General features: G+C 33.7%; 1 protein-coding gene across 1 annotated transcript; it reads right to left on the minus strand.

Annotated features, from left to right (window-relative positions):
* Window positions 1–6306: 6306 nt before the first annotated feature.
* On the minus strand, window positions 6307–21889 carry LOC120350620. Its single transcript, XM_039424908.1, has 2 exons — window positions 21510–21889; window positions 6307–6586 (listed from the first exon to the last, which is right to left on the minus strand). Exons 1-2 carry the CDS (start codon window positions 21872–21874, stop codon window positions 6322–6324), a joined length of 630 nt encoding a protein of 209 aa, XP_039280842.1. The 5' UTR covers window positions 21875–21889; the 3' UTR covers window positions 6307–6321.
* Window positions 21890–24913: the final 3024 nt, after the last annotated feature.

Consider the following 24913-nt stretch of genomic DNA (forward strand, 5'->3'; position numbering starts at 1 on the left):
AGAGAACTAGTCGTTCATACTATTCAAGCAAGTCTCAGGATTTTTTGTTCATATCGTCTAAGGCCCATCATTGTTAGGCCCTATTTATATTGAGCCATACATTGAAGTGCATCATAATAGGAATTCGAATTTCAGACCTACTGATGCAATATTTTGTAAAAATTGACGAAAGTTGACGAAACTGAAGATGTTTTGAATAGCCTATGCCATGTTTCTCACTGTTTGCGCAACATGTTTTGCCAGTTGAAAGCTTTTGTTTTTGCTGATACACCTCCACCCACCAGCGACCTAGTAAGTCACCCACAAGGCTTCAGCTAACAAGAAATATGTCACCAAAATAGATCAAGGAATCAAGAGTTGACTTTTGCGGGCAGATAGCAGGAGCCACTGCTCTGATCTGACGGTCATGTCCGCTGTGATGAGTCAGGAGCGCGTGTTGTGAAAAGCAAGAGAGAGAGAATGATAGAGAGGGAGAACGCAGCCGAATTAGGAAGCGATCGCACGCATTCCGGGTGCACTATTAATAATTTTATAGTAACCGACAACAGCTAGATTGCCCCTGCTCTATTTCGGTGCGTGAGTCTTTTTCCGCCTGACCTCGGAAATTCCTTGCACTTGAAGTAAACACATCGTCAACTTGTTCTGCTTGACAGGCACACGTCATGTCAAGCCTGATGATGAAATCAATGTTCCACAAAAATCCGATTCTTATGAAGTTTCTTTGTCCTAGTTGGCAATCAATAATTCTGGCATTGGCTGCATGATAATTCTACATTATTATTCTGGCATAAGGCAAATACAGAAACTGAGGATGTAAGTTAGGCTATATGTATAGTACCGGTATCATAGAATTTCCGAGAAATATTTCTAGAATGCCTCATGAAAGTTCAATAAAGTGAATAATTTGATTATTTATGCAACTCTACTTTTATAAGAATGTGGATTACACTTTTAAAAATAGGTAGGCTACTCATCTTGTTCTAAATTCCACCTGCTATAAGCATAATTTTCAAATTGTATATCTCCTATTTTTTCTTCCATTGAAATGGACTTGACAATTTATTCCAATGTAACAAATTGAGACACTCTAATAAAGTATATTTTGAAAATATACTGATGAAGTTTAAGTACTTATTTTTATCTTTGGCTTGAGGGTTGGAGGCATTTAGGTAATCTTATCAATCATTATTAAATTATTGATGGTAATAATTAGCATACCGTAATAATTTTGAAATTGTATGTCTCCTATTTTCCCTTCCATTGAAATGGACTTGACAATTTATTCCAATGTAACAAATTGAGACACTCCAATAAAGTATATTTTGAAAATATACTGATTTAGTTTAAGTAGGTACTTATTTTTACCTTTGGCCTGTGGGCTGGAGGCATTTAGGTAATCTTATCAATCATTATTATATTATTGATGGTTACTGACTATAGCCCAGTGATCTTGTAATGATTGAAATGGTTTCATGCAAGGTAATAATTAGGAATCGTATTCCAATCACCTTTTCTGTACCGTATTCTAGAAAAAAGATCATACATCTATCCAGTAAATCCTTGTACCTACTAAATGCTTCCAGATGCTACAATTGCTTTCAAATTGTAGTACAATACAATAATTTTATAGGAGAAGCCTAACTTTCTGCTCACTTTCACAAAATTGAGTACCGGTACGGTATTTCTATTCCAGTAACTATTATCAGAGTAACTTTCTGGTCTTTGGTTAAATATTTTAACAAAATAATTTATATATATACACAAAATTATTATGTATCTATTGCTGAGCCTAATATATTATTTTGAATAATATCTGAAGATCAAAATAATAATTCTGGAAAATTAACATTCTATCAATATGAATGATGATCTAAACTGACCTCGGGTGCCTCAGTAATTTTGTCATATCGATGAAGTTTTTATTTCTGTGTTCATTTGTTGTTTTGAAAACAGTCAAAGAAAACTAGTCACTTCCTTTATTGCAAAAATGAAGAAATGTGTTGAGAAACTTTACGAAAAGCAGACGGCAAAAAGTGGTATTTTGATCGGGCGCCAGAAATCGAGTGCCAAAAGACTCATTGGGCTGGTCGGTGACAAAGGACTCAACTAAAGGCAGCATCCGATGTAATAGAGATTGCGATGAGGAGGAGAGAGAGGGGGAACATTCCGATGCAATGACGAGAGATACGATCAAAAGCATTGGTGAAGAAAGGTGGAACAATTTGTTTGAGAGTAATTTGAAAAGTACACGAGTGGGTTGTAATAGAAAAAAGTCGACCGTCTGAAGAATCGGATGCATGCTGCTTTAGCAGTATCATCTTTTTTCACAGATTACAAAGTGAATGATTACCTACCGTTATAAATTAGATCACCTCACTGCTATTAGCTATTATGATTCAGATTAAGTGACTTTTATTAAACAGAAAAGATACAGAATACATGAATTTTAGTGTATGCTTTCTCCATGATTCAGAATCAGTGACGAATTCTACTAGAGACAGAATATTTACATTTCAGTGTATGCATTCCTCTATGCTTCAAAATCAGTGAAAAGAGTGAAATCTGCTTCAAAATCAGTGAATTTCACCGAAATGAGACAGAATGAATACATACATTTTCGTTAATAAAACAAATATAACTTGTAGCACCCTTGTTTATTATAAAAACTTAAAATATTTGAACACTTTATAATAAACAAGGGTGCTACAAGTTATATTTGTTTTATTAATTTAAAAGCAGCCCATTTCAATAAGTGTTTTATACATTTTCGTGTATGCTTTTTCTATGCGCATGCTTCTACCCCGTTTTCTATTCCGTTATTCTTCGATTCTTCCTTGATGTACCGGTAGTCAATTAATGTGAATTTCGTAGGTCAAGTGAAACACTTGTGCAACTAATTTTTTAATAAATTTCTTAGCAGAAATTTAATTCAATTTTATCTGTGATATTAGACCGCATTTGCCTACGAGGAGTGTATTGTTCACTTCTTGTCTGTGGAGAACACGAATATAATTTCAATCATCATTACTTTTTGGTTCTTACTTCTCTCTCATCCACTTTCAGTTTTCAGTTTGAATTTCAGAATTTTGTGAGAAAATATTCACAGTTTGTCCTAGCTAGCTGATAATATTCACCATGGATTTTACATGATGAGAGTACGGAGGATGTTCTGTAAAATTCAAAATACAACTCTCAAATTATTTTGAAAGCAAAAATTCCTATGACGCTTATCTATATAATAAGGGAGAGTAGGGTTGTGTTGTTTGTGTGTTCGTTTGTTCTCATCAAAACATGTCAACTTGTGGATTGCATACCACAAAAACGGGAATGATTTTTTTAGATCTCCAAATTTTTAACATAGATTCTAAAAATATCAATGTCGTGCACCTGGAAGCCCAAATTTCAATTTTCCTTCTAGATTTTTCAGAATTAGTGTTCAAATTCATCAATGCTACTGTACATGAAGTTCCATAGACCAAAAAGTGTTTTTTTTATGAGGAGGTTATGATGCTGTTACAAGACTAACATTTTCGAACAGCAGTGTAGTGCAGTGTAGTTCGAATCCCGATGCTTCCCAATTTTTTTGTTCTTAATTTTTTCCCTCGAAACGTATTATTATCAATTATTTTTTGAAGGAATTTGTTTTCATTACAATTGAACTTGGATTTTATCAAATAATTATTTTTAATGTAAAATTTTGCCACCAGTACAAATGAAATGGACATAGTCTCCATGCTGTAGGCCTATCATTGGCCTTTGTTTGTAGCATTCGTGATGTAGGAAAATTATGTTTGACACATCATCACGTCTGAACTACTGGACTGATTGATTTGAAATTTTGCATAAAGATTCTTCATCAACCGAGGATGGTTATAGGCCTATTTTCAAATTTCAAATTTCTTATTACGTCAAGTTTTCATTTTGCAGTTTCAAAATAGACCCTTGCGAAGCACGGGTTACCCACTAGTATTAAATATAAGATCTAAAATTTTCATAAGATGCGAATTTCTTTTTCAATTGATGTATTGCCTAGACGATTTTTGAACCGTAAATTTGACACACTTGTCGTAATTTCAATTCCATAATATTCAAATGTTATGTGTGGATTCTGAGGTATGACACAAACTGATATGATTCATATGCAGCACGGAATAATTCTTCTCTTGGAATATTTCCATGTGAAATGAGTTCATATCTGATCCTTTCTCAGTTCACAAGATATTTCTAGACTTAACACTTCTGAACTTTAAAGTCGGTCCAAGAGCTTCAAATAAAATTCGTTCTCAATTTGATAGTTTCTAATTAAATGTGACGTCATAGCAAGAGTTCAATGCTCTGAGAAAAATTTTCGGAGATGCTAAAATCTTTGCATTCTCAACATAAAATAGATTTCGCTCAGTCTATAACTCTTAAATTAAGATGTAGATAAACTACATAAAATATGGGAATGAGGATGGAAGAGAACTCTCTTTTGCTATCCTTCTTCATCAATTAACACTACATCCATGGATTTTGTCTTCTATTGAAGTCTTTTTCTCATTCCAAATTCCAAAGTATTTTCCTCATTTCCATGGTACGGTACTGTAATTTAGTTAAACTAATATATTATTCATATCACTTGAAGTGTTCTCTTTGGGATTTTTAAATTCTTATTGGGCATAATCAGTATTCGCTATTCAATCTTGACTTCCAATTCAGTGTCGGAATCTTAGCTGTACTGGACTATTCTTGGTACAATCCAATGGAGAACATAAATTTTTTTCAGGTTGTCCATTGTTCGCCTTTTAACAACATATCTATAATAGTTTAGTGTCATGTTTTCCAAATATTGAAGAATGAATTGGGGTAAAACTTGGTAGCTGTGAGGTGGATCATTCACCGGTTCTCTTCACCGATAGAAGGGATGCGTGAGACAAGGAATTTGAATTTGAGGAATTTGAATAGGTACTTCATTCATTCTTATTGAAGCTAATTAATCAATCTCCGACGCCGAGAGAGAGAAAATAAGGGATGCGTTGGACAGAGGAATATAAATACTTATTTCACTCTTATAGCTAATTAATCAATCTCCGAAGCTACAGTGCCTAACTTACCGAACACGAATAAAAAATTTTAGCTAAACTGCTATAGGCCTAATGAGATTGAAAAAAACCTCTATTTTACCATCTTCAATCCTCTCACAAATCCCTTCCAAGAACACTCGGCAATTAACATGACTATTTCCTGCAGATTCCACTTCATCGGACAATCATAAGTGTGAGACCATAATTTATATTAGGCGTTTTTTTCAGACGCCAACCCAATCAGCCAATTGGAGAGCTTCCTGCTCTTCCGACTCTAAAAATGCCTGACATGGTCTCTCCCTAATGGTTCTTTGACTATTACAGCTCTCGAGTCTGGAACAGTCATCCGACTAAGTTTATATATATTTTTTTGTCATAGTCATTCAATCTCAGCTGTTTTCCATGCATGAAAATCAAGCCGGTAAACAGCTGTTTGCAGAACAAATGAACATATGATTCTCATTACAGCATACTCTACTGTAATGAAACCATATATGTTTTCTTTACAGTCGAGTATGTTTCCTAGTTCGTAAATAGGAACAGCAAAACTGCTACAAAAAACCACTACCTCCGTAAACAAATCCATAGTGCATTCTGGTGACGTCAGCACAGGTAGGGCTCCTACACCAATAAAATCACTAGCTGATATGGATCAATTGAAATCAACGAATTCTTATTGGTGTAGGAGCCCTACCTGTGCTGACTTCACCAGAATGCACTACGGCTTTGTTTACGGAGGTAGTGAAAAAACCCTGGCGCTCCAGGTGGAAGTTTTGTCAGCTTCCACAAAACTTCTGATTTGGAATTTGTAAACTAGGTTATGTTTATAGAATGCATGTAGTAACTTCTGCACAAGCAGGTAATGTTATCTATTTTTCAATTATCCTTCTTTAGATTATGACAAAAAAATAGTGTATGTTACTTGGACGTGAATATCTTTTGCAGTGCTCGAATGAAATTCTAGTCTCGGCTGATGCCTCGACTAGAAACATCATTCTCGCATGCAAAAGGCCCCTTCCCGTCCTTGTGACGTAAGATACTATTATCGACTCCAAAAATTCAAGTTGCGGAACATTTTAATTGCTTTTTACTTATCTTTTATGTTTTATTTCATATTATTATTTTTTTGTTTTTTCTATCCACTTCCTTTTGGAGGGATTGGTGCGTTGATTGCATATCTCTGTCAATCAGTTCTGGTACCAACGGTTCGAAGCACGGCCGGACAAGATGTTTTTATCACGTGTTTCGGATGGAAACGTTAAGTCGTCGTTCCCAGCTGCCTAAAAGCAGTCGCAAATATGGTTGAACTGACCTGGAAGAGTTCTCCAAAGGTGACGATGATGGTGCCGTCATCGGGAATGTCATCTTCGTCGTCCTCGTCATTCGGGTCTCGGTGCTTCTCTCTCTGGCGCTTGTTGTATTCGCCCAGCTCCTGGATGATTTCGCACAGTTCGAGCACCTCTTTGCAGATGTGCGACTGCGCACGATGTCCGCGCACCTCTGTCAACGACCCCGCCACTGGTCTGAAATCACAACAAAAACGTAAATCTAGTGAAACTTGTCACATTATTACCTAGACCATTATTGTATAAACGGGAGAAGAGTTTAATGCATTACTAGGGAATATTGACACATTGTTACCTTGATTCGGACTATTAATTTGTATATAAAATAGAAAAGTAGGTAACAGTTTGATGCATTGCCAGTGACACTTGACACATTATTACCTCGATTCGGACTATTATAATAGTATGGTATATAATTGTTGAATGAAAAAGACTAAGAAATTGTCAAAAAACCACTGATTTATTGATAATTAGAAAGACCGGTTTCGGTTATTACACCATTGTCAATCTCTGATAAACTGTTTGAAAATTTCAACAATTTTAAGGTGATTTCTTACCTATATGAAGACTTTCAAAGAATAATTTTAAACTTGAAACAAGAACTTGTATTATTAAGATCACCAACAGATCTCAATTGCATCGAGTCTACAGAAGCAACAAACGTTAATGTAAAAATAACGAAGCTTCAATGGAGAATTCCCTATATTACTTTAGAAGATCATGTGAGGTTGAAATTTTAGCAGTTTCAGAATCACTCTTGATTCATCATTTGCCACCAGTTTATCAGAGATTGACAATGGTGTAATAACCGAAACCGGTCTTTCTAATTATCAATAAATCAGTGGTTTTTTGACAACTTCTTAGTCTTTTTCATTCAATATGAATAATTACCACAATATCAACTTCTAAACTACACAAAAAGTATATTATTGTATATAAACTAGATAAGTAACAGTTTAATGCATCGATTGTGGAACTTATCACATTATTAACTTTCCGGCAGTCGCGCTGTTGTAAAAAGTACAACAGTGTCAGCTTTTTTGCTGCACAAAACTATTGAATGGGATGGTATCAGTGAATGAGTCACCTATGCATTCCAAAATTTTCCCCCCATCACGCCACTGAGTTGCAGTATCAACCGAGCAATGGTTCAGTCTTTAGGTGTCATTTAGTCGCGATAGTGTATAAGTCGCTCTGTGTATGAGATAGGGAAAGACTGTATACGGGGACTGTAAACGCACCAATAACACAGAATTGATGGCTTTGCTTGATGTACCTTATTGGGCTATGAAATGGTAATCATCCAAATGTTCATAGGCGTAAAATAATCCAAGAAGATGGAAAAAGTAATTATACAATATTGATTAATATATTTTGACAGTAAACAGAGTACATAACACTTGGACAATTGGATGTTGTACAAGATACAACACGCGACTGCTCGTGTGATTGAGTAGGGCGCGACTACCGGAAGGTTAACTTGATTCGCACTATTTGTATAAACTAGAAAAGTACCGTAACAGTTTATTTACTTATTTATTAATTTAATCATTCAGAATTACACTACTTACAGAAAAGTACCACAGTTTGATGCATTGCTAGCGAAACTTGTCACATTATTACCTAGATTTGGACTATTTTGTAATTATTTCAATTTATGAATTTCTATGTATAAGACTATATTGTCAATGCTTACTGTTGTTTAGCCTGTGACAAATAATCAAATTAATCGAATTGAATTATATTGTATAAACTGGAAAAGTAACAGTTCGATGCATTGCTAGTATACTCATACTTTTTTATTCGTAGGTTGAAGAGTGGATTGAAAGTATACTTGGTGAATCACGCAGTTTCAGAATCACTCTTGACATTTGCCTTTCAATATTCTAAACATCCTCCAAGCCTCAGAGACAAGAGCAGCGTTCTATTAATAGGAAACAGAGGCGCAGGTTGAAGATATTCTACGAGTTTGACATGACTAACAACATGTGCCACGTTCCTCGTGTTGATGTCCAGAATCAGACTCTGTGAGTTGAATAGAAGGCCACTTGTTTGAAGGCGATGGTTATGCAACCATCGTAACACCTCACAGCTTTCCATTGTAGACATTCATGTAGGCTAGCTAGTAGGTCTATAGGGAGGTCCACGTTATAACAATGAGTAAAATATCTCTAATTAATTCATTAATTTAAGCCATTAATTCAAAATGTATAGCTTCCATGTTTATTTTAAACATGTATAGAAATGTATTGTATAGAAATTGTAGATGTGAAAGACTAACGTTGTCATCACCTAAATTTGGAAGAAAAATAGCACAATGACTACCTTATTATTTTATCTAGGTACCAATATTATCAGTGTTATTTGTATCGTAGATAAATAATGATAATAATGGCAGCAGAGAAATATAGGATAAACAACAGCGTTGCCGATTCTCTGCCTTACCACTGCCTTGGCCTTCTATAGAGGATAGCTGATATTGGTATATCTGATTAATTATGGTTATTAAACGAAAATCCAAATTAAATGCTGTAATTCACCCCGAAGACTTCGGCTACTGCAAATATTGACAACAGGGTAAACAGCTAGATGAAAATTCGATGAGCGCGGCTATTCAAAAATTACTTGTCAGCCCGGGAATCGAACCCAGTACCTCCTAATTGCCGGACAGGAATGCTTACCCTTACACCAAACTGACAGTATTTCCATCTGTATATCGATTGATATTATCTGTTCATTCTTGTTTAAAATAGTAGATTATATTTTATTTGTCGAGAACATATATTTTTCAATGTTTAAATGATTAATTTTCATAATTGAGATTAAATATTTTGTCAATAAATTATATTTCTACATTGTTAGAAACGATCTGGCAACTTTGCGGAGCTAGAAAAAGATAGCGCTATCTGCTTCGTCGGAAGATTGACAAGGATATCAATACCAATGTCTATCAAATACTGCCATTATAACGTGGATTATAGTAGACCTTTGAAAATCAATCGCATAATTCGAGTAGGCCTACTTATAATTACCGTACATGCAATAAATCTTGTACTAGGTTGGTAGGGAACCAATTCGTGCTACGGTAAGAATTAAAGTACTATAAATAATCATACTGATTGGCTGCTATGCAGCAAAAGTTAATTCTATCAGCTAATTTTAGTCTTCTTAATTTTGCTGACAGGATGAGCCTTAGACTTGTGCGTGGGTAATGAGGCGGATGAAGATGATGAGAGATGAGTGGACCTACAGTTTTAGGTGGAATCGGAACCAGGAAGCGATTTTTTAACTCATGAATCATATTCAGAGGAGTTGGCTCAAGTGGTAACCCTTCCAACGTGTGAAGCAGGCGCATGATTGATTCCAATTATTGTATCCCATGGTATTCAATCAGCAATACCATGAAGAATTAATCCTCAAAATGTTTGTTATTCTTGAAATTTACACAATAAACTAATTATTATAATAATTATTGAAGTGAAGGTTACAATGTCGATGCGGAGCTATTAATCTTGGAATAGTGTTATTAATCTGGCAACAATTTGTGGTGGTAGGGGGCGTGGGAGGGAATTGTTGTCGGCAGTAGGGAGTATAAAGCCATTAATAAGCGTTTTAGCTCACCTGGACGTTATTTTAAAAGTAATTTGGACTGAGTAACACGCACTATGTTAAATCGCAGAGCTAGTCGAATCTCAGAGACGGTTACACCATCAGAATGATGGCAGATGGCCACCAAATGCAAGATAGTTGTTGGGGAGTTGATCGTAAATAAGCTCACTGCATGTAGCTTGGACCCATCGCTATCTCTGACGTTATTTGTTGTTGTTGTTTCCAACTATATTCGTCATAGATTCATTCAAGAAACGATTTTCTCCACATCAAATGAAAAAAACATCAGCTGCTAGCTATTTTTATGTAAAATTACTTTTTTATTGGCTAATCAATTATTGTTTATTCACATTCTAAAAATATCGTTGATAATGTACAGTCGTTGAGTTCTTTCGAGTTTTGGATGCAAAGGTTCTTTCATTAATGCAAAGGTGGTTATAAATTCCATTTCTAATAGTTCATACTCCACAGATAGCTTGTATGGGAAGTTGAGAGCATAAGTTACCGTATGAATTTCACAAAGAATCTGCTGATTTTCAATTTGATGTCCTTATATCTTCAAATTATGCTACCCAATTGGTAGTCATGCTACGCCATTTTCAATAATTATTGAACTATGACAGTATAATCAGTATGATCGTATTCTATCACTACCTCCGTAAAAAGAGGTAGTGATTCTATACGAGTATGCAGTATAATCTTCTGCATCTCAGATTATTGAGTGAAATTATATGTTTATCAGACTTTTCAGTTTTTGTAGAGCCACATAATTATCTTACGAGCCACAACAAAGGCACATGATAAGAGCCAAAAACAAACTCTTTTAGGTAGTTTTCCCATTACAAGTGAAAGCTTACTGAGCCGCTTTTGTCACCTATCTGCCAATATTGTCATTAGAAAACGATCAATCTTCCTCAGCCATAGTAGCCTATGTAGTTACTGCCGTTCATGTTTTTTAATCCAAAAGAAGTCACAAGATTTAATTCTCAATTCAAATTAAAAAAAAAACGACAAAAACTCAACCCAGTTTGAAAATCACCATATACTTTATGGTCAGCTTTCCTTTCGTCTATATCTATAATATAATAAAGGAATGAATTGGCTTATACACGTACGGTATATAGGAAATTCACGAATGACGCATCATCACGTCTGAACTACTGGACTGATTAACTAGAAATTTTGCATAGAGATTCTCAATTTACCGAGGATGGTTATAGGTCATTTTAAATTTTTCCGTCATGATACTGTTTTATATAATTGTATTAGAATAATATTGTAAAACATGTCAGTGTTGTGGATAAATTAAATACGCGTATGCACTCATTTCAGTAGGTAAAGTTTTCAGTTTGTCAAGGTTTTAATAAAATTCGACCCTTGCGGATCACGGGTTACCTCCTAGTTTATGATAATTGAACCACAATTATGGGTTCCCTCCAGAACAAATAAACCTGAATAGCTTACATAACGGATCTCTTCACATTAATTGACCGAGCGAAGTGAGGTCTAAGATTCAAGTCGACGGATTGGCATTACTCTTAATGTTTAAATGTTGAAATGTTTAATTGTTTAAATGTTTAAATGATTAAATGTTTAAATGTTTAAATGTTCAAATGTTCAAATGTTAAATGTTTAAATGTTAAATGTTTAAATGTTAAATGTTTAAATGTTTAAATGTTTAAATGTTTAAATGTTTAAATGTTTAAATTTTAAATGTTTAAATGTTTAAATGTTTAAATGTTTAAATGTTTAAATGTTTAAATGTTTAAATGTTTAATGTTTAAATGTTTAAATGTTTAAATGTTTAAATGTTTAAATGTTAAATGTTTAAATGTTTAAATGTTTTAAATGTTTAAATGTTAAATGTTTAAATGTTTAAATGTTTAAATGTTTAAATGTTAAATGTTTAAATGTTAAATGTTTAAATGTTTAAATGTTTAAATGTTTAAATGTTTAAATGTTAAATGTTTAAATGTTTAAATGTTTAAATGTTTAAATGTTTAAATGTTTAAATGTTTAAATGTTTAAATGTTTAAATGTTTAAATGTTTAAATGTTTAAATGTTTAATGTTTAAATGTTTAAATGTTTAAATGTTTAAATGTTTAAATGTTTAAATGTTTAAATGTTTAAATGTTTAAATGTTTAAATGTTTAATGTTTAAATGTTTAAATGTTTAAATGTTTAAATGTTTAAAGTTTAAATGTTTAAATGTTTAAATGTTAAATGTTTAAATGTTTAAATGTTTAAATGTTTAAATGTTTAAATGTTTAAATGTTTAATGTTTAATGTTTAAATGTTTAAATGTTTAATGTTTAAATGTTTAAATTTTAAATGTTTAAATGTTTAAATGTTTAAATGTTAAATGTTTAAATGTTTAATGTTTAAATGTTTAAATGTTTAAATGTTTAAATGTTTAAATGTTTAAATGTTAAATGTTAAATGTTTAAATGTTTAATGTTTAAATGTTAAATGTTTAAATGTTTAAATGTTTAAATGTTTAAATGTTTAAATGTTAAATGTTTAAATGTTTAAATGTTTAAATGTTTAAATGTTTAATGTTTAAATGTTTAAAGTTTAAATGTTTAAATGTTTAAATGTTAAATGTTTAAATGTTTAAATTTTAAATGTTTAAATGTTTAAATGTTTAAATGTTTAAAGTTTAAATGTTTAAATGTTTAAATGTTTAATGTTAAATGTTTAAATGTTTAAATGTTTAAATGTTTAAATGTTTAAATGTTTAAATGTTTAAATGTTTAAATGTTAAATGTTTAAATGTTTAAATGTTAAATGTTTAAATGTTAAATGTTAAATGTTAAATGTTTAAATGTTTAAATGTTTAAATGTTTAAATGTTTAAAAGTTTATATGTTGCGCATTTACGGCGAAACGCGGTAATAGATTTTCATGAAATTTGACAGGAAATTTTGCATTTCAAGGATAACATGAAAGGAGGCTCCTTCATACGTCAATATTAGAGTAAAAATCAGACTATGGAATTATTCATCATAAATCAGCTGACAAGTGATTACACAGATGTGTGGAGAAGCCAGTCTATTGCTGTATTTCCATAAGGTCTATAGTTTCAATCAGGTACCTGTGGATGAGAATACTGCGTGAGGTCTACTGTTCACAAAACTACTAGTATTACAAAGCCTACACATCTGACTATTACAAGCCTTCAGCATCAGTGATAAAGTCTTTCCACCACTTTCCTTTCGGTTTTTGTTTGTTTTTTCAACTCTCAATAGCACCTCGTTTCAACAAAATGTTTGTGAGGCTTAATTTCTCTTCAAAATAGATCTTTAATGAAATTGAAACTTCAATTTACGGGATTGGTTATAACAGTTTCCTATTGACAAGATTCTTCATTGGGTGCCAACTTTTCAAGTGAGAGAAAGAAATTCGACTCTAGAAATGTTGGCACAGTCGCCACGGAACGTCGAAAATATGGCTAAAGACCACTGATCGTTAATGACCTTGGCTCTTCCTATTCTCTCACGACGAGTCCATTCATTCAAAAATCATTCTAAACTCAAATCCACGTATGACTGAGTCTCAATTGAATAGTTAGTCAGCCCTTCTACAATTATTGGCCTTTCAATCACCGACGATTGATGAGCTTCTGTTGTCAATGGGAGTAGGATTTTCTTTAATATTAGAAGTTGTACGGTTCATAGAGATTCTATTTGAGCTGCTTCCAATATCTGATTCACACTCTTGATTCATTCTTACACTTCATTTCCTCTGAACCTTACAATTCAACATGATTCAGTATTTCATAGTTACAAAAATAATGCTCTTCAATTTTTCTTTCCATTAGAATACGAACTGCTTGTTAATAATCACTTTGGAAAACTTAAATTAAGTAGAAGCTAATTGCTTTTTTTATAAAAATCAGACTGCTATGTCGTAGTTTGAGTTTTCAAAAGTGATTTAAAATAATGGTTGAAAATAATGTAAATAATCTGGTAAATGTATGTTTCTAAAATAGTAAAGCTTACTATCATAAACTGGAAAAGTTGTTGCAGATAAATAAATTAATAATGAATGAAATAATACGTTTTTGATGTATATGAAATATATTTAAACTTTAGTAAGTAAAGAATGATGTTAGTGATGACATTTCAAGTAGGGGAATTGATCCAAAATAAAGACTGAAATAATGAGAAATGGAGTAGGTTTATTCACATCTTAATAAGACAAATTTTTGTTTCAGTAAACTGTTAACAGACAATCTCAATGGTTGTTACGATTGACAGTAGACACAGTAACTTACAGTACCAATAACAATTTGTCATTGGACGATTTTTATTTGTACTTCTTAAGGTGCGTACAGACTTCCGCTCTGCTCCGCAATCGAACGTCACTCGAGCAGATCGATTGATGATCGACCGGGGAGCAAGAGTGGAACGCGAGAGGAGCTAACATCTCCCGTAACGTTCATGATCGGAGCGAGTGCGGGGCGTACGTGGAGCGTTTGCGGAGCGTACGGGAAGCGTTTGCGGAGCGTGCGCGGGGCGTGCGCGGAGAGTGTTGGAGGCGCGTATATTTGTACGCACCTTTATATTTAGTGAAACAAGACAAACAATAAGACAAAATAAGCCTGGAAGTCTGGTGAAAAATTTACTTCATAAAATATTACCTAATATATATTTTCAATAGAATTTCGAAAGTTACACTGGGACTGGGAATGGAATACTTAGAACTTCAATATGCTATTAAATGAAAAAGACTAAGAAATTGTCAAAAACCACATATTTATTGATATTTGGGAAGAGCGGTTTCGGTTATTACACCATTGTCAATCTCTGATAAACCGAGTGGTTTTTGTTTCAACTTACAAGCAGTGGTTTTTGACAATTTCTTAGTATTTTTCATTTAATATGAATAATTACCACAGTATCAACTTCTCAACTACACAAAAAAAACTTCAATATGCATTTATTAATTGAATAAGTTACAAGAAAGAAGTTTCAGAATTCAACAACAATTTCAAGCAACTACCGTCATGCATTAGTATGTCGGGTCGAAAAAAATGGTATATTTGAATAGTTTTGATGGTGTTCTGCTTTGACAGTTTGGTAAAAAACATACAGAGTACAGAAACCCCCTCATTTCATGAAGCTTTTCATCTAATGTGTGGTTCATGTGTTCATTATCACTTTCCACTAGCCTATTCAAGTATTCTTATTTCCAAAGGAAAAAGGGCAGGTCTTAGAATGGTCCTGATGAAATATATTTCATTGCACAATGAGAAAATATTCTGATGGATGAAAATGCCAGAAAATTTTTAGGAGATTTTTACGGGTTTTATTAATGATGTTGTAACTGGATTGGAACTCACAAACAAGCACTGAAATTACATATATAGCAAGGACGAAATGTTTGTTATTCAGACGTTCAGTGGAGCGAATAAATCTTCCGATGTTTTGGCATTGGCGTGAGTGAATTCCTTCAGCTTCGGTTCGTTAAAAAAGATTTTACTCCACACTTCTAATTTGGGAGTGAAGAGTAACAACTAGTGGGCGAAATGGATTGAGCGCATTCCTAGACGCAGATGGCACCGGAAAATATTTGTACACATTCTTGAAATAAGTGAGCAATGGAGAACGCAGTCATGAGCAGAGAATCTCAAGTGTTTTTCAGCATTTCTGAAATGCTCAACGTCTTAGAATAGAATCAAATCTATCTCAAGTACTTGATTGGATGGCTTATGCGTATCCATTCAAGGAGCTGATCTGAGCAAAAGAAAAACGTTCTTTGTACGGTATTGCTTTGGCGTGAATTTATGCATCATATACGGTATCTTATATGGTAGAGTAATAATCTTGGAGATTTCACAGAGCTTTGGTGCATATTTTTTTAAAGAATTTTTTTAATCGTTTGGGTTGACTTCCCCATAATCAAAAAGGATTATATTGTTACAAAAGCTACTAATTTGATCTGGATAGAAAATAGGATTCAAGAGATTACATTATATTAATTTTCAGTAAGGTATTTTTTTTCAATTCAAAAAATAATTTATTCCGCACAACATAATATTATTACAAAACATTGTACCATCTGACAACACAAAAAAAATACTAATGAAAATTATATGTTTTGCTTCAGATGACAAAAACATAAAGCGAAATAAATATGAGTACACCTAGGCATAAGCCCTATTGGAGTGCACTTCTCTTAAAATAAAATAAATTTAAAGACTAGAGTAGTAGGACCACTACTACGCTCTACACAAGAAATAAACTTTATCTATGTGAAAATTAATAATTATAAATTTACCAGTGTTACGGTCTTCATAATGCGTATAATACAGGTCTTCATAATCTATTATAACAATTGTAATGTTATTGAATGAATTTCCATTGATTTTCATGGAAAAAATTAAGTTAAATGAAAAAATAATATAGTAAAATAAATAAAATTATTCAAAAATATTCTCAGTGGACAGCGAATTAAATTATGAAAACAGAAAGACAGGAAAAAAACCACTGACTTAAGAATAAGATTATACTGCCTAATATTTATACTAATGTACAATCCTCAAAAAAGATTCAGTCATTCAATGTGAACAGATAGAACTTCAAACTTTTAAGAAATATATTGAATGGGACTGATGTATTAAATGTTCTTGAAATTAAATTGAACATTCTAGGTATAGTATTAATGCTTGTTGTCTTAATAAGGTATACATCATTATAGGGTGGATGGGTTTAAAACTGATACCTACTCAGCCGGCTTATTGAGGCGTGCATGTGATACAATTGGAAAGAGAAACCTTAATATACGAAGATTCAACTTCAAGTGCATAAGCATACGAGGAACAAAGTGAGAGAGATCGATTCTTTTTGTATTTATCTCTCGATCAAATCGGATCACGTAATTTTTAGAATCGAATGAATTAATACTCTTATAATTGATAATAAGCATGAGTTGCTTTAAATAATTTGCCAGCCAGGATAGCTGAGACGTCTCGGCGATACACCCTTCAGACATGCTGGCGCTATCTGGTCGTGGGTTCGAATCCCGCCGGTATAGGCATGGACGTTTGATCATCAAATCACCCTCGTACTCTCCATAACGCACGCACAAGCAAAAAGTTCATGGGGCATCAACCGAAAAAAATTAAAAGGCAACATAATTGACCGAGCGAAGTGAGGTCTAAGATTCAAGTCGACGGTTTGGCATTCTCTTGATGTTTAAATGTTTATATGTTGCGCATTTACGGCGAAACGCGGTAATAGATTTTCATGACATTTGACAGGTATGTTCCTTTTTAAATTGCGCGTCGACGTATATACAAGGTTTTTTTTAAAATTTTGCATTTCAAGGATAATATAAAAGGAAAAAGGAGCATCCTTCATACGCCAATATTACAGTAAAAATCAGACTACCGTATATAATTATTCATCATAAATCAGCTGTCTAGTGGACTATAATACTACCCGTTCAAAAACATCGAACATCTTGAAAATGTATCTTCCATCAACGTTGTAGACAGTTGCAGCCAGACCTGATAACAGCGCTCACACTCACATACGGTACGATAGGACAGAAAACTCTATGTTTATTTAGGATTTTTTTTAGACATTTTAAATTAATGAATTATTTATTAATTTTTGAGAAAACATAACAACAGGTCAATGTAATTTACTGAGCGCGAGGTCTACTGTTCACAGAACTACTAGTATGAAAGAGTAAGCATAATTCATTAGTCAAGTTTGGATAGAGAAGAATTACATACTGTCATCTGCAAATTGCTCGATAGAATAAGGATATGAAATAATTAATTTTAAAATTGGAAATCATAAGAATTAAAATTACATCAATCTTCATGATATCATGCGTCTCTTATGTAAGGTTCCATTGTGGGATTGAATATTTTGAGAATACTCGTCGTATTGTGACTATTCCATAAATGGTAAATATACTATAGACAATCATAACAAGCGTGATGATTGAAATACAATAAATTATAGATTCATTCCAAATCTACTCTTGTGACTGTATTATAATTATGTCGAATGAGGTAGCAAATAATGGAGAAATATTTGAGTTGGTGGTATAAGCTTATTCCTTTATTTAAGATTCGTAATGTACCGCACCACATAATTTAAATAATCAAATAATCCTACGGATGGAATCATCATCTGACTCCTTTTTAGAATATTAATCCTTCCCAAAGAAACGAAATCCTATTAATTAAGTAGATTCTCGGCTGTTTGTGTGAACTCATGCAAATTATAAATGTAACAAAAGTTATTACTGAAAGCTCAGAATTGTTCTGGCAGCAGCCTCTTTAATCTTCAGAAGGTGATGATGCCCAATTTATTTGAACAATTCCGAGCATCTGGCAAACTGACAACAGTCTGCTTTCAACTGTACCTTCAAACAATATTTAATATCATCTGAGCTGAGCTGATGTAAACCCCTATACTCTCAAAAATTTTGATTTATCAAATAAGAATAGATGTAGTTTAAGCCAACAGTATGAGATTTTCATCGCATGAACCTTGCTGATTAATATGCCAAACCGACGCTATCCTACTATCCCTATATGAGCACATGAACATACTTTTCTCAATGAAAGCCGCGGAGTATGAATGAATATGGATGGAGAGGGTCGTTGACTCGCTTATAGAAATAGCTCGAGTACTTTCTCTTCATCTGTAAATTTACTTATCTAGACTGAGTAGGAAGCTTTTAGAATATTTTGCTTGGAAGATATACTGACCAATGAATCTTAAAAGAGTAATAGAAATTATCAATATGAATGCATGGAACCGAGATATGGCAGATGTGCTATTTTTGTCCTAAAAGTAAGGAGTTCTACTAATCTTCTTATAATGTTCCTCTAGAATACAAGAGCATGAACAGACATGCTATAAAAAGCAAGATCAAAGCCCAAGTCAAAATAAAAATAAATGTAATTTATAAAATGTGAAAATTCAATTGGGAATATGGCCCTACATTTAAAAAAACATTTAGTTAAGAGGTTACTGAAAAATTCTATCAATCAGAACACTGTATTTCACATTCAAGTTGATATTTTAGTACATATCAGAGCGTCAATAGTTCAATTAGTTGATCAGAACCAAGCCCTGGGCTTAAGTGAGCGATCGCCCATGGCGGAAATTTCTAGAGGCGAATTAATTGGTTTATTTACTTCTGTGTAAGGAAAAATACTATCTACAATTGAAACTGTTTGTAATATTCATCTTGCTTTTCAGGGGTCGCTTTCATCATAACATTTAAAAAAATAATTGGGTATCATTGTATCAAAAAAAGAATAAATTATAACATACAACGGAGGAGCTACGAATAATTTGCTATGATCCTCATTAGAGCAGGCAAATCCAGCCCTGAGCGCTTTCTTGACAGCATCTATTCCCTCATAGCCGTAGCATACCACTTCGATCCTTCGATGTCAGCTCGAGTTTTCACAGACTGTGAAGTCAGTTTCCTCTTAATATTGTTCATCAGTATACTCCTTCCAATCAACAATCAGCCTAAATTGATTAATCCAGAGCAGCCTGCTTGAAAAATTCGTAGGTTGCTTTCAAAGTTCATAGTATGCTTTCTTCTAAGCCTTTCCTCGAAGAGCCTCGCTGTTTTCTGGTAGGCCTACGAATAAATAATCTTCTAGGTGCTGCTCATTGCTCTTGAACTTGAGTAGTTCAGCGACATGTCTTAGTTATGATTTTTAACATGAACGTAATAAAATAATCGTTGAAGATTTTATAGGAGGTGTAGCCTAAACACATTCACAAAAGTTTTCCTGTCATGTTGGAAAAGTGAATAATTACTTCTAATATGATTTAACAACATTGAGATATCGTCGTACCGTATAGTCATCATTTATTCATAGTTTAATGGATCTAGCAAGCTATATTTTCCAGTGCAACATGTAACAATTGATAATGTGTTACAATTGTAACATAAAAGTCTCATAATTATTTCCTCCAACATGAAAGTTTAACAGTATTTAGAACAAAGAGAGACACCGCATTAGACGATAAAATTATTGGAGTACAATTCCATTGAAAAACATGAGCAAATAGTATAAACTATCCTTCCAATTTACCTATTTCATTTCTTATCATTTACTTATTCCATTTAGAGTTATGGATCTATCTACGTCAGGAGATGATTGTGTACTGTAGTTTTGGCTACTGTAGCCGGTATAGTCTAGTGGTCGCGCGCAGCTTCCGATCATTAGTTCGTCATTTCCAATTTCGCCCTTTAACATTCCTCAACTCATTAATCTCGCAAACAACATAGATTTTTTCGAGCATCATCAGCGTAAACTATGAAATTGTAGTATCTCGACCTATATTCAAGATCTACTGTTCTTTCTGCATTCTTACTCGTAAATCTTTCTAATCTCTATTACATTTTTCTATCCCAATGAAAATTGAAAGTGGCTCCTCATTCGTTAGTAGAAATAGAACGTAGCAGTAAGAATGGATTTAATTATTATTAATTAATAATAGTCCCGGAGAATGGATGAGGTCTGTTTGATTGACATTTGTCGGTATAGTTGGTAGACATCAATTAAAACCTTTCATTTTTGTTCAATAATAAGTTTTGAACATGCATCTTTGTTCATCGTCGAGTCATCTTCTAATATACGGAAATCTTTTTTAACCGAAAAATTTCATGCTACCTCCATTTATGAAATGTATGTTGAAGTTATACTGTTTACTTTTCAAGTTTTGGACCCGGTTCACAAAAGTCTGTTACATTTTACGGTGATTAAATGACGGTTGAATGCCACGAGAACCAATCAGAGAAGCGGAATACGCTTCTTGTAATAAACACTAATATTATCAGTTATAATTCATTGGAAATGTGATAGTTTTGGGCATGAGTCTATGTTGTGCCTTTCCTGGAATCAAGTAATTTTAAACAATGTAGTGAATAAAATTGTATTTTATTTATTATCTGGCTTATTAACAAGCCTTCAGGCTTCATTATAGAAACCTTAAGCTGCGTTTACACCAAAGTTATTAACAAAATGTTAATAACTTAATCTTTATAGATTCTATTAGATTGAACGGAACTTGACAAACACACATGTTCATCATGTGTATGATAAGTTATGTTCAATCTAATACAATCTATAAAGATTGACTTATTAACATTTTGTTAATAACTTTGGTGTAAACGCAGCTTTACAAATTCAAATTTGATCATTCTGTTCCGGATCATTCTTGTAGTGAAAAAACCTTTGGCATCAACAGAAATTGGGACATAACATGAGAATTTGGACTATACTTTTCAAAATTGTGTCAGTAATAGTAAGGACTATGCCTGTTTTCCTTCCACTAATTTTTCCTTGTCATCAAATGAAATAATACAAAATAAATCAATTTATCAGTCTTTTGAGCAACCGGGCCTAATTAGTCAAGTTACTATGATTATTATCAACGCTAACTAAAATGTATTCTATGTGAGGTATTGAAATAAAATTGTAAGTGGTTATACTCACTTGCCATACTCGTCCTTGGCAAAGGGCCTGGGAGAGGGCGACCTGCTGAACTGGCCACTGAAAGGGTTGAGCTGCTGGCTCTCGAGGTGGCGGTTGATCTGGCTGTTGAACTTGCTCACCTTGTCGGCGAGGCGCTCTCCTAGCAGCGACATGGCGCGAAGGCGGTCTGTGACTGAACGGCCAACGGAGCAACTGAGCAACTGATGCGTTCGCACCAACAGAGCAACAACGACTACTGAGCGACCGACGACTGACGACTGATGCGTTCGAAACTCAACAGCTGCGCGACGCGGCGACGTTTTCTCTTGACCGTGGCCGTCGCTCGTCCCTGGACGGACGCCAACCGGCAACCGCGACGTCTCCATTACTTCCCCTTCGTTCTTTGTCTCCTCGCATTTTTTCCCCCTCTACACGCAAACACTACCGAGTGCCAACTTCAATTAAAAAAAAAAAAACGAACACCAACTTTCTCCACCGCACTAATTTTGTCAGCTACACAGAATAGGCCTACAGTGAGTATACTCACTCACATTATGTATGCCTGTATGCCTGATGAAATTCATCAGTTGATTTTTGTTTTGCAGTTCCGCTGTACTTTACAGATGAAAATAAATTGGAAGTTGCATTTGTTCAAATCCTAATTAATGAATAATTATTTTTAAACGAAAATCTCAATTAAATGCTGTAAATAATAGTATCTAATAGACTCTAATAGTATCTATGATTCAAAATTTGCTAGTTTATCTCAATATTGAAAAGCGTAAATTGTATTTCGAAAAGTGAGAGTAACATAACAAACATTTTGAATCACTTTTTGCTATTAGTAAAAACGACTAGCAGTCAGATATTTTACAATAAATGAATTAATCACTCACTTTGACAACGAGATCTTTCGGCAGGTTCGCCATCTTCTTGGTTGTCAAACCATTATTATTATTTAATAATAAGCAGTTCGTGATGGAAAACAACATTGAAGCAACATTTTGATTTGGACAGTATAGTAAAAATTGGAAATGTGACAGTTTTGGGCATGAGCCTGTTGTACCTTTCCTCAAGTTAAGTATTTGTACACAATGTTATAAATAAATAGATCACCCCGAAGACTTCTGCTACTTCAAATATTGACAACAGGGTAAACAGCTAGATGGAAATTCGATGAGCATTACTATACAAAAATTATTTGGCAGCCCGGGAATCGAACCCTGTACCTCCCAATTGCTGGTCAGGAATGCTCACCCTTACACCAAACTGACAATCTCTGGATAGCAGCAGAGTGGAGCTCATCCTATACAAAGCGGCCAGCCAGTCTACAGAAGGAAATAAATTTGAAGTTGCATTTGTTCAAATGCTAATTAATGAATAATTATTTTTAAACGAAAATCCCAATTAAATGCTGTAAATCACCCCGAGACAACGAGAAGACTTCTGCCAATGCAAATATTGACAACATGGTATAAACAGCTAGATGGAAATTCGATGAGCGCTACTATACAAAAATTATTTGCTGTACTTTATTTCAAGTGCGAATCATTTTAAACTATCAGCATAGATTTTAATAATTTGATTGTATGGGGGAAGAATACATTGATATTGGCGATATCATCCAGTGTCGTTTTCTTTTTATCACAGTATATTGGAATGGAAAAAGTTGGTGTTACATATATTATATTTTGAGGAATGTTGACAGATGAAAATGAATATCACTATAGTCGACTTCAGTAGAACCTACAACAAAGATATAGAATGAGATTCACTTTAGGGTAACCGTTCACTGGAACCGTATTCAACCTATCCGTTCGGCCTTTGCCGTCAACTCGGCCGAATACGGTCGTCCATTGGAACCGTTTTCGTCAGTCCAGTTCAGTAGTTATGCTACTTGAAAGTACCTATTAATTATCAATTATTTATTTATTACATACCACAATATCAATATATTATAAAACTATTATTTCTACTTTCTAATTCCACATCAGTAGAATTTTCTAAATTTTTCCACTTGAATTCAGTTTTTTTCTCTTAGTTTTTGTTGTTAGAAACAAAATGGATTAACTCATAATTTCCCTAACATATTAAAATAACTTTTTTGTTGGTTATCCATCTTGTTTCCACTATTATTATTACTATTAAATTTTGTAAAACTTCAAAGTGAAAAAACACTCACATTCTTTGAGGTGGCGACGTCCGTTTCGTGCTGGTATCGCACATTTTCAAGCCAAACCTTGGTTCTTGAAACCAGATACCAGGATACTTTCGTGCGATACCAGCACGAAACGGACGTCGCCACATCAAAGAATGTGAGTGTTTTTTCACTTTAAAGTTTTACAAAATTTAATAGTAATTAAAATAACTGTTTAAATTCACAGATATTAATTCATTTATTCATATCATCATTCAAAAATCATTATTAAATATTTATTCATTAACTAAATATCAACGAAAGCAGAAGTATTTTATCTCAAAAACTTAAAAATATATTGTTTGATGACTTTGGAGGGTTATTTGAGGATGAACGCCTATGACACAATTATATAGTATGATGATGTGTTGAATTTTCAGCCGTCATTGAAATAGAAAAATGCTTGTGAAACATCTTTATGACACAGAACAACTTCAAAAAAAAACAAAAACAAACAAGACTATGGAACAATTTTAGGTTAGGAACACTTTAGTTGTCTCAGCTCGATTAGTTAGTTCGGCCGGATAGAACCGGAAAATCTCGTCCAATTCGGATCGAAAAACTGATCGGCCGTGCACGGCCGTATCACGGAATAAGCATACAGTGTTTCTTTCCTCTGCGGCCGTTGACAAGACAGAGGGTTGGCAACGTTGTTCTCGTATCTTTCTCCACCGCCATTATAACGTGGACCTCACTATACAAATATAGCAAGTATGCATCTCGTGGGGAGTAGCACCCAGGTAGTATTCATGCATGCGATGAGGCAGCTGGCAATGACAGAAGTTGAGCTAAATGACGCTTGAAATTAAATCTGTGATGATTGCAGGTGCCGGATATTCAACATTGTTGAGTTGACTTGGAATATATGTCCGCAAAAATAACTGGGGTGACCCTGCAGTGTTCTGCAAGCTAGAACGAACAATAAATTTATTGCTGAAGAATGTTGATTCCCCTTAGTTTTCTCGTAACCCACCTTTGTCAAAAAGTTGTTATAGCTCGTGGATTAACCAATCTAAAACCGAAAAGAAATACAGTATGTAGCTTGAGTAGTTACAAATAAAGCTATTTTAGTAGTTACTTAAATACAAGGTCAAGCTGAAAATTTTGATCAATTAACAAGAGATTGAAGAAAGGACCAAGTGTAAAATGTCATTTTTGTAAGGGCATTCCTGTTTGATCCGGCTTGTACAGCGACATGTTGGTCATTTTTTTGCAAGAAATATCTGTG

The sequence above is a fragment of the Nilaparvata lugens genome, chromosome 3 (genome assembly GCF_014356525.2).
Source record: "Nilaparvata lugens isolate BPH chromosome 3, ASM1435652v1, whole genome shotgun sequence".
In the NCBI taxonomy this organism is placed as follows: Eukaryota; Metazoa; Arthropoda; class Insecta; order Hemiptera; family Delphacidae; genus Nilaparvata; species Nilaparvata lugens.